General features: G+C 40.4%; 1 protein-coding gene across 3 annotated transcripts in view; it reads left to right on the forward strand.

Annotated features, from left to right (window-relative positions):
• The window catches only part of numb (NUMB endocytic adaptor protein), a 64,647-nt gene that overhangs the window by 40,689 nt on the left and 10,083 nt on the right, over positions 1 to 13,875 (forward strand). For all 3 annotated transcript variants that reach the window (XM_074691714.1, XM_074691712.1, XM_074691713.1), the window contains exon 3: positions 5,074 to 5,148. In XM_074691714.1, the coding sequence (XP_074547815.1) occupies positions 5,074 to 5,148 (75 nt within the window). The remainder of the gene's footprint in view (positions 1 to 5,073; positions 5,149 to 13,875) is intronic.

Here is a 13,875-nt window from a genome sequence, read left to right on the forward strand (position 1 = left end):
CTTAAAACTGATTCATGTGACCAATCTCTGGACTGGATTCCTAGAAAACACTGAGGTTACATTTACAGAATAAATCCAACATTAGGAAAACAGTTACAAATATGTCTTGGTGTATATTTTTGTGTTCTTTTTTTCACAGATTACTTAAAATAGATGTTGACATCGATGTGATTCCTAATCTCAGGTATAGGATCAGTCTAATTGATTGATCTACTTCTATTTGATAAGTGATCAGCAATTTATCCAATTTTCTCAAGCGATCATCCCTGTTATCTGTCACTGAGTAAAATGTGCTACTAAACGCCAAAGAGTCACTATAACCAAGCACTCTGAGTTCCCCCTGACCGCTAACTTGATGAGAAAATAATAGAATAATGAATAGTGCATTGACATTGTACAGCCACACTTTAAGCTTTATTTAAAAACACATGCACAACCAGACACTTTACAGCAATAACATCCGCTTTACAACACCCTACGGTAACTTTCTAGGGACATACGGTTCAAAAAGGCAGAAACAAACCCATAGGACAGTCTGCTACCTTAGCATTAGCAACTCCATAGCTTAAATGTTAGCAGTGTGGAAATAGTTTATCAAACTAGAATGTGAAGCCATCCAGCAGCCACATTGGAGAATCTTGTTAATGTCTTATATTTATGTTTGTAGTTTTGACTCTAACATCTAAACTATCTGGACTAAATTAAATTGATTTAATAAGCTCAAGACATATTTTAGCTATTGTTTTTTTACTATTCAGTTTTGCTAAAACACTAAAAAAAGGGTGCCTCTTTACCTCCTAAGCAAAGTTTGTCTCTGCAAACCAGGGGTGCACCAATCACAAATTTTCTGGTCAATCACCGATCTTTGAAAAGCCTGACTTGCCGAAACAGATTTGGGCCGATATTGATTATTATTTTTTTATTTTTTATCAGACAGCCAATACCTTTAATTTTCCAATTTTATTTTTTTGAAAATAATTGAACAATACCTGTGAAAAAATAAAATCTTTATGTTTTATCTTAAAGAACCAAAAAAGTGTCCTGAGTTTTGGTTCTCAGAGCAAAAAGCAACAAAAGCTGGCTGTCAGACCTTCCTGGTGGTATAAGATCAGTTTCATATGTAAGAATGGGCCGATCACCGATCCCTGACCCCCAAATTAAGGAAATCAGTGGCTATTAAAAACTTAAAAATCAAAAAAGGGGCAAAAACATCCCCAGAAGTAATGTGACTTTTGAGGATGCATTAGTTAAACTGTATTTTGAAACATCAGGCTTATATTATTTTACAGGTTTTGCCACACAAAGGAGCAATGTGCCTCTCAAGATGAGGCTATGATACATCAGCATAAGTTAGCGTAACTATTTGCAGGAGGACCAACTGGGAACTTGTTATTTACCACAGAAATGAGAAGAGTCCCCAGTATGGGATCTATTTATCGATGTTAAATATTTTTCTTCTAAATCCTTAAAATAAAAACATTACCACACTGTTCTCCTTGTTTTCTGCCTGTGGTCTCGACCTCTGCCTGTCTTATCCTTGGCTGCTCCAAATGTTTACAAAAAGTGAATTTCAGCTCTTCTCACAGTTGCACCTTGTGTTGATTCTACTTTACCTCTGATGGCCTCTCTACAGCGGGAAAATGTAAATACAACATGTCGATGTATGTGTGCTTCTCATCAAAGCTGAACAGATCAGTGCAGAGGCAGTGACTGCAGAATAATTTCAGTATCATCATATTATGTGTAAAATGAATCTAATTTCAGCCCACTGTGGGATTAGAGCAGAGGGAAACTAATCCATGAGTGGGCATGAACAAAACCTGATTTAAGAACAAAATTACCCTACATGTGTACAACACCGCACAGGAAATGTATATTCATTTTTTGATGGGGCTTTCTTTTCATCCTCTGAGTGTAAGTGTTTCCGGTTGTTTCTGCCAGCTAGTTACTCACAGGATAGAGTAAGAGGCTAAATGAGGCATCTGTTGTGACACTTCAAGGCTCCCCTGCAATTTACTCCTCACACCTCAGCTCATCTCCGGGTTGAGCTGCTGTTAGCAACACCGCTGCTTTCACTGTCCTCACTACCCACAACTGCCTCTTCACATCAGTATTGTCCTGTATGCACACATATTTCTGTGTGCATTTTGATGCCTGTGTTTGTGCACATGTGTATTCTTGATACGGTGACAGTGTGACTCACAGCTGTGGCGTCACACTCTGAAAATAGCAGGGCCAGAGGGTGGGGTTGACAGGCGTGGGTCAGCGTCACTCTGTGTCTGTGTATCTATAAGGAAAGGGTAAGGACTTCCTCTCTGGCCCCGTGTGCACAATGGCTTCTGGGCCGGTCAGCGCTTGTGACTCTTGGGCGACACGCAGCAGGGTGTGATGCGGCTCAGGAGGAGGGAGGCTCACACCAAAGGAGGCGGCCTTTTCCGTTCATTCAGTCACAGCGAGACCCGCTCACGTAGGATTTCCAGGTCATCTTAGTGTTGAGTTGTTGCTTGGTTTGGGTTTTCCAAAGAAATGACTGATTCGAATGTATGGAGTGATCAATCTTTCTTTCTGCAGCTTAGACTCTGACAGATCCTGATGTGACTAAATGAAGTCTGGATTCTGGGATAGAGTGCCTCTGCACTCCATCTTTATAGCTTACATCTTTGTTGTGTATATTTTAAGTGGTGCACTGATTCCCTCTGGCTTATGACAGTGTAATCTTCTGGCTACTGTTCCCTTCTTTTAAGAAGAGCATAAAAAATAAGAGCACAATAAAGTGTGGGGACATTCCGTTAAATAGTGTGTGTGTGTGTGTGTGTGTGTGTGTGTGTGTGTGTGTGTGTGTGTGTGTGTATGTGTGTGTGGATTTTGAAGATATCTCTGATAAAAGCAAAAGTTTATTACTTCTCTCAGATGATACAAACAGCAGCTTTGATGTATTCATTCAACCACATAATTTCAGGAGGGTAACCCTCGTGAAGAAGTCCCCCAGCCTTAAAGAGACTGTCGAGCTGTAAGGATGGCTTTTGTGCAACAAGTTTAGCTAGAAGGAGTTCTTGTTTTATTTTAGGCAGCATGTTTATTATTGTTACAAACTTTAAAAGGTCTTTGAATTTCAAATTTGTTAGACTATTGTCACAAACTTAGCTATTTAGTTTTTTTTTTTTTTTTCATTTAACTGTACTGCCTGGGAGCTGTTTAATAAACATATACTTGAAGGCATTTGATTGCAGTTAAGTGTTGGAGTTTGTATTATTCAAAATTTTGACACCAATATTTTCACTTTGACTGCAAATGAATATCGGCTTCAAATATCGCATATCAGCCTCCTTGACCACAAATAATCGGTATCGGTCCTGAAAAATCCACATCGGTCTATCTCTAATGTCCAGTAAATATCCAGAAACTTTCCATGGGAAGTTCCACTTGGGGAATTTGGAAATATTTGGAATAATTTTTAAAACTTTCTTAACTTTATGTAGTACTCAGGTGGATTCTTTAACAGTTTTGTATTGTGGGTTGGCCTGAGCAGACAACAAATTTTGCTGGATGAGATATTGTCCCTAGTTATTGACAATAAAGGATATTATTGACAATATTATTTTGAGACCAAATTAACCACTAATGTAAAAAATGTATATCATAATAATGCAATACACCCTTTCAAATGCAATAAACTTGTATTTCTCATGAGTATTTTGTAATAATGTAATTGGAATACCAATAACTTTCAAAGCAAACTATACTCTCCGTGTCCATGCAAATTCTCACTTATCCAGCTCAGTTATTCTAAATGCACCAAACGAGGCAACTTGACTGTTCAGAGTTTGTGAAGACGTTCCTTCTCTCATCCACGAGCCTTCATCAGCTTTTTCATTTCATCAGCTTCATCCCAAACTACAAAAACAAACACGCATGAACATAGTGATATATTGCAGCTGGCCAAGTTATTGAGTTTGTTTCATTTATTGAACCATAAATTGATTTAATGACTAACATCCCAGGCCTAGTTGTGGGCACTGAAGGGAGTGTGGCCTCAATAATAATAATAATAATAATACATTTTATTTATATAGCGCTTTTCAGGAACTCAAAGACACTTAACAACTGTTAAAATCAATACAAACAACGAACAGAAGTCAAACAGAACAAAACAAAACAAAGCAAAGCAACAGTACAATCACAAATTAAAAGCTAATTTAAAAAGGTGAGTTTTTCACAGAGATTTGAATAAAGAGAAGTCGGAGCAGTTTTGTACTCCAGCTATGTTTAAAGTCCCAGTTTACTACTAAATTCCTCTTTATTCCCATTAATTCCTGTTAAAAGCTTCTGACTTTGAAAATTCTTGGAATTTTGCCACCCTGAGCTTAAGTTTTTTAAAGCCAGGGAAAAAATCATTCTTCTTTAATATCACTGTAACATGAAGGAGTTGGTTGCTTGTAAAAGTGCATTAATCCACCTTTAAAGGTTGATACTGACGCTTTACTCCTTAGTTATCACCGCGCACTGGGTAGTGATTGATGATAGAGCCTTATTTTGTGGAGAACGACATCCCTTTCTTTAAAGTATCACAAAAACAAGTAACTTTTGTAAAACCAAAAAATGACTCCAACTAGCCAGTATCTAGTAGAGGAAATGTTTTTAAACGAAACCGGGATCAGAAATCAACCCTGAGTGATGTTGTCACTTTCATCAAATCTATCTCTAGCTGTTTGCTGACCACGCTGAGGTCAGGGGAAAGAGCAGCCTGGTTTTGCCTCGTCATGTCTCTTTGTACTGTCTTATGTATAACAGTCCTCCAAAAACCTCACACTCACTCACGCTCTCCAAAGACTAAATTAGAGATCGACTGGGGAGCTGTTGAACTGCGATTGACCCGAAAATGGTAATTAATGAGGTGTATAAATCACAAGCACCACCCTACCGGGGAATATCAGAGAGTCTGGACTCACTTTAATACCCGATCTCCCTCCAGAGTTTATTATTGTAATTTCACTTAAACGTCTGCAGATAGCCACAGGAAAAGCCTGTCGAAGCACGGCTAACTCTCTCTTTCTCTGTCTCTCCCCCTTGCAGTACCTCGGCCATGTGGAGGTGGAGGAGTCCCGAGGCATGCACATCTGTGAGGATGCAGTGAAGCGGCTAAAGACGGTATGTTTCACTAGAAACCCCTCAGTACTTCTAGGAACGAGGCTGCTAAATACCAGACACGGTCCTACTTCCTGTCTGTCTGTTTCTTATCTCTCCCCTGTTAGTTTCCCTCACTCTGCTTCCAACATCCTACTGACTCCTTCTAACATTTCCTTTATTTCACCCTCCTCCATGAGCCACCAAGTGTAGTTTTCTTCTTCTTTTGTAGTTTTGATTTCCTGCCTAGTTCACTCAGTCCAGGGTGTTGCTGTTTGTCAGGGAGGGTCTCCTCCTGTCGTGACCCTCAGACAACCTCCAGGGGTGTCAGGGTTGGATCTGAATGCACTCCCCCTTTCTTTTGCTGGCTCTCCCTCTTCCTAACCCTCTTCATGCGCTGTCTCAGCCGGAGGAGACGGACCGGCATGTACTTCCTGCTGCAGTGGATTCCGGTGGAGTTGCGCAAAAGGAACAAATTCCAGTTTAGGGAGCAGAGGAGGGGGAAGCCGTGGAGCGAATGCTTTTCCGTGCTGTCAATTGTTCCCAAGGCCCCACCCAGGCCATAAACTTCTGTGGGTTAACGAGTCTTTAGTCAGGGCCAAACTGAGTCGGCAGGTCTGCTTCTAGATGAGTCTTAACAGGAGGATCAGCACGTCAGGCTTGACTCACTCTGCCAGGAAGATTGAGAAAGTTCTGATGCCAGCTTTCAGTTTCAGTTTTAATCAAAACTGAGTATCTTTAATTCTTATTCTGATACAAATCATGTAAATGGCCTTCATTCATTTTTTATGTTTGACTCAATGAGCTGTTTAAAATAACTTGAGCTTGTGAGAGCCATTTTCAGCGTGATTGCACTGTAAAATATGTCCGCCTGGGGAATAATTTTATATTTTATGAACGCAATTAACAGACGGTAAAACACCTACATTCTCATACCGTTTAAAACAGTATAATAAAGCAAAACTAGATGAGAAAACACACACACACGTACACACACAGTTATGTGCAAGAGCCTGCTTCTGGTACGCTGGTACGCTCATTCAGTAATTCTATTATATATTCTTTCATTTTTTTGACCTAAGTTTGACACTTTTGTGCTGCCATCTTGGTTTTGAAGTAAACACATTTAGACAAGACAGTGGACACACTTGTCTAAATTGATGGACAAATCTGTACTCTGACAACCTGTCAGTCAAAGAGGCCAAGCACCAAAGGATGTCCTGTATCTTATTTTACATCATGGGTAAGATAGAAAATAAGACATTAAATCTTTAACTTGCTGCTCCACTGTTTGGCGGAGCTCTTTTTGAGTTGCTATATCTCATTAAAAATAAATGGGAAAAATGCTGGAAAAAAAATCAAATTATAGGACAAGAAAAATACAATTTATGAGAAAATCAGTCCTTATTTGGAGGTGAAAAGTCATTTTTTATTAGGTTAAAATGAAGTCAAAATGGATTGAAAGTCAGGAATTTGAAAGAAAACGAAACTTAAGGGAAAAATTCATCATCGAGATTAAGGTCAAGAGTCTGATGAAAGTCAAATAAAAGGTTAAAATACAAGATTTAATGATTTAATTATTTGTAATTTGGACTTTTTGGATTTACTCCTGTCATCATGACTTTTCTCCCACGTCGCTATAAAAACTTTTCAGGTAGGAATGTTCTTCACTTCAGCTTTGCTGCTTTGCTGTTTGATAGAGCATTTTTTTAACCGCTTTATCTCATTAAAAAAATGTGAAACTGAGTAAAAGCTGATTAGGTCGTCTCTACAAATGGAAAAGCAAGTTCTGAATTTTGTGGTTTCTGATCTTTGTGCTCCAAAAACAAAAAGTACAAAACATTTTTTTTTCTTTTTTTTCCTTGGAAGAAACTTCAAAGGGTTATAAATGAAATACACTGTATATCCCTTGCCTTTAAAAGGTTAGTGTTAAAGGGCTACAAGAAAGTGAAGTTAAAGGGTTTATTTTGGATCAAGACTTGGGATATGAAATGAAAATTAACTTTTGGCACCACTAAGCAAAAATCTGACGCATTCCCAGACAAGTACGTCCATCACTTTTTGCCATAGGAGCGTGTTTCTGTATTTCACTCACTGTGGATCAAATTCACATTTACAGCAACACACAAGCACACAAGTCGAACACACACACACACACACACACACACACTGTCAGACAGGCGCTCACAGGCAAATGATTTGTACGTACACAGGAAGAAGTGCACCCAGAGGCACAGCGGCCGGACATACTGTATACACACTGCTGTCTGATGAGGTCACATGGTGTGCAGAGAGCCTCAGGCTGTCAGGGCTTATTGAGTTTCATTCATATTAACACAGAGGACAAAATGGAGGCAACATAGAAAAAGAGAGGCGGGTGTTTGATCGCATGTCCTGCAGGCTGTGACTTTCTAAACCCTCTAGACGTCATGACATCTCTGGATCAGAGGTTTTGCTTTTCTAATCCATGTTTATAATTTGTGAGATCAGATCATAGACTGTATGTAGAGTGGACAGCGTGGCTACACCATTTACAGTTATACGGTTTTGAAGCCAAAATACCTCCGTCATAGGCGGAGACAATGGTAGCAGTTGACTGTGAGGGATTCTGAGATAATCTGAATGGATCCGGGTGACAAAAATATATATTTTTTTTCTTTTGAGAGTCTAATCACTTCTTGACTCTACCTCCTGACATGTTTAACAACTACCGTAAAAATACACAAGAACGGCAGCTGTCAGTCATCATCAAACATGACCAAAAACCTTGTTTTAAACCTCTTATAAATAATGAAAATGAAACTTTTCAGAAAAAAAGAGAACTTGGTATCAGTCGATACCAAAGCCCAGATATTGGTATCGTATTTGGACCAGAAAAGCTTGATAGGTGCATCCCTAAATCGTCCGTGAGAAACATTTCTACAAGATGTACTAATTTTTTAAAGTTTGACCACAGCCCATCTGGAATGACTGGAGAGACAGATTTTCTGACCAATCACCAGGGGGAGCAGCTTTTATGGCGACCTCACTTCGAGCTGAGCAAGATGACGTCCATTTTTTACAGTCTATTGATCAGATTAGATTTTGCTTTGTTCAAAATGAACATCAAGCTGTCTGTTAACCAAACTTTTTCATGTCAAATGCATGAAATCACATAAACTGGGAAAGTAAACTGACCTACAGAAACATGACTTAACAAAGCTGGGTTCCTGTGCACATCTTATATTGTAAGGATTAGGAAATGTACTGACTTATATTTGGCCTGATGACACTGGAGAAATGATTGGTCTATGCTCTGGGAAAGCTTTTCAAATATCCTCTTAATTTGAAAATTCATAATACAAGACATATCATATTTGCAACACCTGGCACAGGAGCCCAGAACAGCAAACAGAAGCATATGACACTGCTGTGTGTCACCCTGCCCTTCACTTCTGATTAGTTCTGCTCTCGGTGATTTTCAGACAAGAGTGGAATGGTAAACCATGAGCTGTTCTTGACACGATGGCGCCTCTGAAGATGGAGGAGAGAAAGCTGCGATTTAACTCACAAAAGAAAGTTTGACTCAGGGGTTCTCACAGTGATCTGAATCATAGATGTGCAATGCTAACACCATCTAAAGTCCATTTAAACTGTTTCTTTGTTCTAAGCTAGCAGCGCGCTTGACTCATAGCCGCTCACAGTGATTGTTTAAAGTGTGCTGCAAGTTTTCCCTGCCAAAGCTAGACTGTCCAGACCAGACCAGACCAGGACCACCCTTAAACAGAGACATGCAATTAGTGAGGCCCAATAAATCCCTCTTCATCCTCACTGATTCTTTAATAAGCTAGCTGTTGCCGGGCAACAAATACAACTCCAGTGGGTGCAGAGAGAGTGTGAGATAATATTACTCAGCAATAAAGTATTTCTAGGAAATAATGACTAAATTGATCTGGCACTGAGCCCCGCACCTTCAGATGCTTCATTATCCTGTGAGGGCAGATTCCTGAAAGTTAGGTAACAGCAGTCAGAGCAGCAAGAGATTAAAACATCGCGTCTGGTGGAGAAAAAGGAAGAAGTCATGCGTCTTAGTGTCCCTGTGTACATGCCGCGCTCAGGCGGAGCATACTGGTGGTCTAGCTGTCAATCTATGTGTGTGTTTGTGGTTGTGACAGTTTAAGCTTTGAGCCAGCTCCACTGTTTTCCCAGCAGCCTTTGGGACAGTTTTCTCACAACCTGTGACTTAAAGGGGAGGATAGAGGTGGGTGTTGTAGGAGAAGGAGGCTGCAGCAGCACACTGCAGCACCAACAACCTCCAACGAGCTGCCCCTTTTTTTTTTTTTTTTCTGCTTTGTCATCATGACATCACTTCCTGCTGTTGGCTGTGGGCCCAGGGTAGGAGGACGTGTGTTCTGTGTTCTCGCAGTGGGAATGTTTCTTTTGTTTTTTTTGCTGTGGCTCAGGAGCTCGTGGTGACCTGGAGTGCTTCCCCTGTGCAGACGGGGCGGAGCACCCCACCAGGAGATTCTGACATGCCGAAAGAATTCCAATTGTGTTTGCACACCAACATCCGGCAGCCTCAGGGTGCGTCATTGACGGTGTATCTGATTCCATTAGACAGAGCGTATATTAGGTGCTGTTTTGACTTTTAGTGTCACATGGTATGAAGAGCTGCCTCTCCATTCTAGCAGAGATACTTCCTGAGTAAACACCAAACAAGGGCAACTGCAAAACAAATCCTCACTTAACCCAGAGCTCAGCTGCTCCACAAAAATGCCCTGAACTTCAAAATGTCACTTATATAAAATGTTATTACGAGTATTGGAGGATGTATTTTGAATCCTCTCTTTGTGTAGCTCATGTCCAGGTTCAGGGTGTCACACTGGATACGTAACCGACCTCTTGACTTATTGGTGGTTTCATATGTTTTGACATTGTCTCATCGTCCGGGCTGAATTAGAATCTGGGTGATTCTTCAGTTGAGGGAGTTTTTCTGTCCCCAGGGTAGATTTCCAAGAAGAAAAATGTTTTTTGTTTTAAACAAATTTGTAAGGGTAAGGTGGAAGAAGTTATGAAAAAAGTAACTGTGTCTCAATGATGATATTTTAATACTTTTTCTCAGCAAAATATAACCATAAATTAATTGCAAATTGAACAAATATAAACTTTATAAATTTGGAAAGTGTGTTTTTAAGTTATTATGAGGAAATGTAACGTGAAGATTTAAATGAATTTAGCCCTTTTTTGAGTAGAATAGAATAGAAAATACTTTATTTATCCCAAAGGGTAAATTTATGAGGAGTCACAGCAGCAATTAAGAAAACAAAAGTGAGAAAGTGTATAGAAAGTGCAAAAAGGTCCATAAGAAAATAGATAATGACAGCTTGTCCAATAATCCCCCAGTTCAGCCAGCTTCCACCTCCACAGGGTCCAGGACTGAGCTTCTTCAGCGGTCTGTTCAGTCTCTGGCGTTAGTGTCTGATATTAGCTCTGTTAGCCATGTCTGTGAATGGCATGATGCTACTCTGCCCTCTGGTATTCCCTCTGTTGCTGGGTTAGCACGGCTAGCTCGTCCATCTTATTAGAGATAGATCTTATGTTCCCAATAACAATGGATGGAAGGACAGGTTGATGGCGTCACTTATTATCTCTCACCTGAGAACCAGCATGTCGTCCTCACCTCCTTCTCATCACCTTGTGGGGAAACATCAGGCCTTGCAGCAGTTAGCATTGACATGCTACAGGCTGCTAACAGCTGATTTCACATGTAAACAATGCAGCCATGGTTACATTTAGGATCTCTAGACAAACACAGGAGCAAAAGTAGTAAAAATATCACTGAAGGAAAAACCAGTTTGGTGTCCACAACCAATAAATTAGCCATAAAAGTAATGATTCACTTCATATACAAAGATGATGAAAAAGAGCGCTCTATATACTATTATATGATTTATATTGAGGGGATATAAAAATACCTGGATCAGGGAAAAGCCCAGAACAGTAAAATTCTTGCACATTTGAATTTTCAATTGACAGAAAAAGTATTAAAATATCATCATTTAGACACTGTTATTTTTTCCCTAGCTTCTTCAACCTAACTCTTACAATTACAATATTTTTTTTTTGTAAAAAACATTTTTTTTATAAAAATCTACCCTGGGGATGAAAAACTCCCAATCACCCATCTCCTCCTGTTTTTAATGTGTCTTTTTTTTTCGTGTTTTAGAGGTGCATTGTTGCACACATCAGCCTGTATAGGATGTTATACAAGATGTGTGACTTGTTAGTTGCACATACTGCTTGTGGCTAGCCTTGTTTTTGGGGGCTGGCATTACTTGAAGCCACTTGTCAGAAGTATAGCTAAAAACAAACGCGTCTGTGGGTTGCAGAGTTGTCCCACAGAGAAAAAAAGGGGGTCGAGTGTGGACAGTTTTGGTAACACAGAAGACTGTGTCCTGCCTTGTCATCTTAACCTTGATCTTTTAAAACTCAGCTCTCCTTTCTGCCCAGAAAGCTCTCCTCCCGCTGCTGTAGTTTCACCCCACTTCTCACATTGAATGCATTGAATATTGTTTTACCTTTTGTTCCTGTTATACAATTTTTTTGTCTTTTTGAGCAGGTTTTATTGTCGTGTTGCAGAGAATTACCTCCAAAATCTCCCTCCCCCACACTACCCTCACATTCTAGTTAACCTCAACCATGTAGAGATTTCTCCCCCCCTTTACCTTAGTGCACTAACTCAAGCTGTGCAGCCTCCACCGCCATCTGCATGTCTGTGTGCGTCTCACAAACACACACACCAACTCACTAACAAGCGCTTAGCTCACTCCAAATGAATCTCCAGAGCTGGTTAACACGTTAAATCATGCATTAACATGGTGCTCGGAGTGCCGTCTCCACTGTGGCTGTGTAACAGGAGCAGAGTGGCACTCCTTTTCACAGCTTATGGGGAGGAGAGGAACTCTCAGGGAGCGAGGGAGGTCGGGTGGAAAGGGGGAGGGAAGGGGAGGATTAAGACCAGGGCAGGGTCTGGTTGTGGTGTCTTTGTGTGGTTGAGGCGGCCTAAACTTGACCCCCTGACTCTGTCCGACCGGAGAACAGTCACAGGTTTGACTCAGAGGTCAAACCGCCGTCTGTGGGAATCTGTTTCTGTCTGCTGAACCACCATGGAATGACCAGGTCTTGGTCCACGAATCAGAGAGGACAGAATAAAATGGGATTTGGGATTATCCCCTCTTCGAACTCTCACAGACACACACCTTAAGGGCCTGCTGCCTTTATCTCCTCTGTCCAGGCTGCTTGGTGTGCTTTGTGAGCTGTCCCAGTCTTGTAGGGTTGTTATTCTTGTTGTGTAAATAACAGAAGAACTCAGGGGTGACTTTTGCTGTTGTCAGGGGACCAGTTAATTTGGTTTACTGGCTTCTAATGTGGTTACACTAACAGTAAGGGCTGGGCGATAATTCATACACAACATCCTAAAACATGATCCAGAAAAAAATCTGCTCTACGATACATCCTGGGCACTTCTCAAGCTGATACAGATCAGTCTGCAGCCCGTCAGTCTGCACTTTATAGTCTGCATGTCAAAGTAAATGTCAACCCACTCCCTAAGCAGTGCTTTGTGTACAGAAGAAGTCATGCAATGCTCTCTGGAAAAGAGAAAAGTTAAACCAGGAAGCTTAGAAGCGATGATGAGAACTCTAACATTTTAAGAAAAATCTTAAAGAGTGAAACTTGTCAAGTTAAAGCATATTTTCAGTGCAGCTGTGCGAGCATCCTCCCACCAGACACACTGAAGAGTTTGAGAGAAAGACTCATTTTCACACGGAAATGGCCTTTTAATGTGTTTCTGGTGGTTTCAGTTACCGCATCAGTCGTTCTTCACCCAAAAACAACCTTAACTAATGACAGCATCAGCTCAGCTCCGTCCTTTAAAAGCATCTGGGGCATACTGATCCACATTATGAAACTGAGTCATTTAGTATTTTTAATTACAGCAGTCCATTGTGGATAATTGTGCTCCCAGTGGAAACCTTGAACAATGATCATCGAAGGAATCTTAACCACAAACAAGCCCGGAGCAGAGAAACAAGCTGAGCTAATGGCTCTTTTCACATCGCGAGTCCGAAACATCACAGCTCAGCCGCCGTCACGCCTCTGTACTTTCACATCCTCTAACAGTGGTGTATTGGTTTCCAAGTGTGATTTCACGTTGCATTACAGCGTTGCAGAAGCACAAGAGCTAAACACACAGCGGGGGCTTCACGTAGTCTCACACACACACATACACAGCACTGTTCTGCCCCGCCTGCACCTCCTGATCCCGTCTCTCTCCTGTAAAGCCCGCTACTTCCTTTGAAATCAACACAGTGGTGAGACAACTTTTCCCACCGTTATGTCTCCAAAACAGTCATATCAAAACTTAAAATCACATCTTTACAGTGTTGGAACTAGGGCAACAGCTAACGATTATTTTAGTAATCGATTACTCTGACTATTATGTTTATGATTAATCGATAAATCCGGGAGAAAAAAGGATGAGAATGCATGATTATAAAATTCACAAAACCAAACTTGTTTTTATCTTAGTTGATGACTATTGTTTCCTTAAAGTTATATACAAAAAAACAACATAATTGAACATAGTTTAAGCTGGCCAGATGCTACATTTATAAACTGTAACAAGTGACATAAATGTATGGGCAAATAAACAGAAAACATACTGTTTTTGTCATCAGTTTAAGAACTTAGTGGTCCAAAAAGGCAAAAAAA

Source organism: Halichoeres trimaculatus, unplaced genomic scaffold (assembly GCF_033239565.1).
Source record: "Halichoeres trimaculatus isolate MK-OKI-2021-1 unplaced genomic scaffold, fHalTri1.1 fHalTri1_scaffold_17, whole genome shotgun sequence".
In the NCBI taxonomy this organism is placed as follows: Eukaryota; Metazoa; Chordata; class Actinopteri; order Labriformes; family Labridae; genus Halichoeres; species Halichoeres trimaculatus.